Source organism: Sphaeroforma arctica (assembly GCF_001186125.1).
Source record: "Sphaeroforma arctica JP610 unplaced genomic scaffold supercont1.215, whole genome shotgun sequence".
Taxonomy (NCBI): Eukaryota; class Ichthyosporea; order Ichthyophonida; genus Sphaeroforma; species Sphaeroforma arctica.
This window is the reverse complement of record NW_014040343.1, coordinates 105,470-108,330: the sequence shown is the minus strand read 5'-3', so window position 1 is coordinate 108,330 and position 2,861 is coordinate 105,470. Positions and strand designations below refer to the sequence as shown.

The 2,861-nt window shown below is 41.2% G+C and overlaps 1 protein-coding gene across 1 annotated transcript; it reads left to right on the top strand.

The window, feature by feature from the left end:
* Positions 1 to 948: 948 nt before the first annotated feature.
* Positions 949 to 2,208, top strand: SARC_04013 (hypothetical protein; the record flags this gene model as incomplete). Its single annotated transcript, XM_014302190.1, has 3 exons — positions 949 to 1,147; positions 1,801 to 2,015; positions 2,200 to 2,208. 3 exons carry the CDS (start codon positions 949 to 951, stop codon positions 2,206 to 2,208), a joined length of 423 nt encoding a protein of 140 aa, XP_014157665.1.
* Positions 2,209 to 2,861: the final 653 nt, after the last annotated feature.

The window sequence follows — 2,861 nt, the reverse complement described above, 5'->3', positions numbered from 1 at the left end:
TGATGTATGAAGTATTTTATTGTGTGTTCATGTGTATACGTGTACGAATATCTATATGAGTATCTTCACGGATATCAATGTATGACTGCCAGTATTTAACTCGTTCGGGTTGACAGTCTTGGTAGCACATGCTTCTGGCTGTACAGCACCGAGAGCTTGAAATTCACTCTTTAAGGGTGCTGATAATATAGGGAAAATGGTTTGTGGTGGTTCGTCTATTTATATTGGTCGTATTTATATGAGAAAGGGTTTGTGCAAGAAGAGTAAACATATGTTGTATATTTAGGTAAAGCAGAGTGTCAGAGCGCATCCAAAAAGAACAATAAACTGAACCGTGCTTCAGAACGCTGTGTCTTTAGGATGTCGTACTGTGGATATTGAACATTAGACCCATACATATTATTCGAGTCATTGTATATCTTTCAATTGAAAAATTGATCACTGGCGCATGAACACATATCTGAGATGTGGCATATTCCTGTATACCGATGTAGTCTGTACGTCTGTCTGTGGCTATCTAGATGATGACACGGCTGATTATATGTGTGTGCTGTGCAGATGTATCTGCAATAGCAGGGTGAATAGACTGCATAATATCGAAAGTTTTGAAAGTGGGAACCGTTCTTGATTTTCTACACAGAGTGCACTTTATTTGCACTGTAACAGTGCATTTTAAATATGAATGTACTTGACCGCATGCGACACACTTCAGGAGGTTGTCAGTCGACACTTATCATGTCATGTTTCAAGAGGTTGTCAGTCGACACTTATCATGCCATGTTTCAAGAGGTTGACATGGTCGAATCAAACAAATATTGATATTCAATGTCATAACGGCTGTCTTTATCAAGAGAGACATTTTGTACGCTATAGTATGGTTCTGGATACATATATACTATTATGTGTATTGAACATTGTATACACATATGTGCTCAATGCGATTCACTGATGCCTACTATTCAGGTTGTAGAGAACTTGCTTATGGGCAATGACTGCGCAGTTTTCTGGGCGACGGGACAAGGCAAAAGTTTGTGCTACCAGTTGCCATCAATGTTCACCAACCGACCTTCCGTCATTGTATCTCCACTTATATCTCTGATGGAGGATCAGTGTGCGAAGCTCAACTCCACAGTTTTGGCTGCTAATGGTATGTCTATGCGTGGATATCTCAAGGTTTTCGTCTATCATGGGGTAGTTTGCATCTATTTCAGAATTGTGTGTACACTTTAAATTATTTCTGTAGCTGACATCAATCCTTTCCGATCGACCGCCTCGGTCGTGCTGAACTCGTAGCAGAGCTCAAAGCTACAGTATTGGCACCAAATAATGCTCGAGTATGTATGCTTATAGGTGTGAGGTGTTTTTGCGTTTACAGTTGTATAATTACCCAGACATGATTATGTAGTAGCTGTAACGGACCTCTGATCGACCTCACGTTTTTGTGATTTCTCGTACCATTCAATGACAAGCAATATGTGAAGGTCAATTGCACAGCGATGGCGTCAGACGGAAGGTCTATACACTACTAAATTTTCATGGAAGATATGTTTGTATATTTGATAATGTATATATGTAAGCATGTGAATTTATTGATCAACAGTGTCGTTCACCTGGCCTCTGTTACAAGCTCAAATACCTATTCATACGCAACAGCTTCGATTGCGACATTCCAGGGCAGTGGGGAAAATGTGAGGGTTCTTCATCTTTATTATTTTCAGGATACACCTTAAACATAATAGCATACATCAGTATGTATTGCAGACATGAAAATTGTACATACACTTATCCACGCTTGTACAGGTCCCATTGCGACATTTTTGGGTAGCGGGCAGAGAGATCCCACTGAGGAAGGCGCGGCACTCAATGGCGAACGACTGTTCATTTACGTCACCCCCGAACGAATGTGCCGGAGTGATTTCCTGGAGAGTTTAGCACGGTTACACAGTAGGAAGCCATTGGCATTGATTGCTATCGATGAGGCCCATTGTGTGTCATCTTGGGGACATGACTTCAGGGTGTGTAGAAGTATTCTAAATTGTATTTCAGATGGGTTGTATGTCCGTGTTTGCTTTCGGGATGACTTTATCTGCGTCGCCGAAGAGATGTGCAGGGATGGTTTTGTTATGGGGTATGGCGCGATTCCAGAGTAGGATATTATTGACATCGATTGCTGATGAGGTTCATTTCGTGTCATTGTAGAACTATTAGTTTGTAATATCTGTGTATGTGTATTTTTAATTGAATATTATGCAATCATGCAAGTATCTCGATGATTTTTACAAGTCATCTCCGATATCTCCTGGTTACCTGACACGTTTGTACAATGATACATTCTTGGCTTTGATTGCCATCGGTGTGACTTTTCATTTCCATCGGGGTATCACGAGGCCAGGGTATGCCTGTCAGAATACGCAAAGATGTGGGAACATCGATGCTATTTTGTGGCTGTTGTATATTTGTTCTTGTTCTTGGGAAAAATATGCAAACCTATTTTGACGTGGGTCGATACCACACGTCCATTGCATTTCCCATCGATTGCTATTCTTGGAACGATTCTTAGATATTGTTATTCTTGGGACGAGTTTGTGTTGCTATGTAGTCACTTGTCTTGCAGTTTCTAATTGCGGCGAATGACTGTGTACTCTTTTGTAGGCGTCTTTAGAACTTATAAAGTGCACAAATGACCCGAGTTCTACGTGCACTGTATCCGAAATTAACACATTCAAAACGATGCCACTGATTGTATTGACTGTAGCGATTTTGCCCTGGACCCCCTACTTGTGACGCCAATATTATACACACACACACACACACCCACCCACCCACCCACACACACACACACACCCACACACACACACACA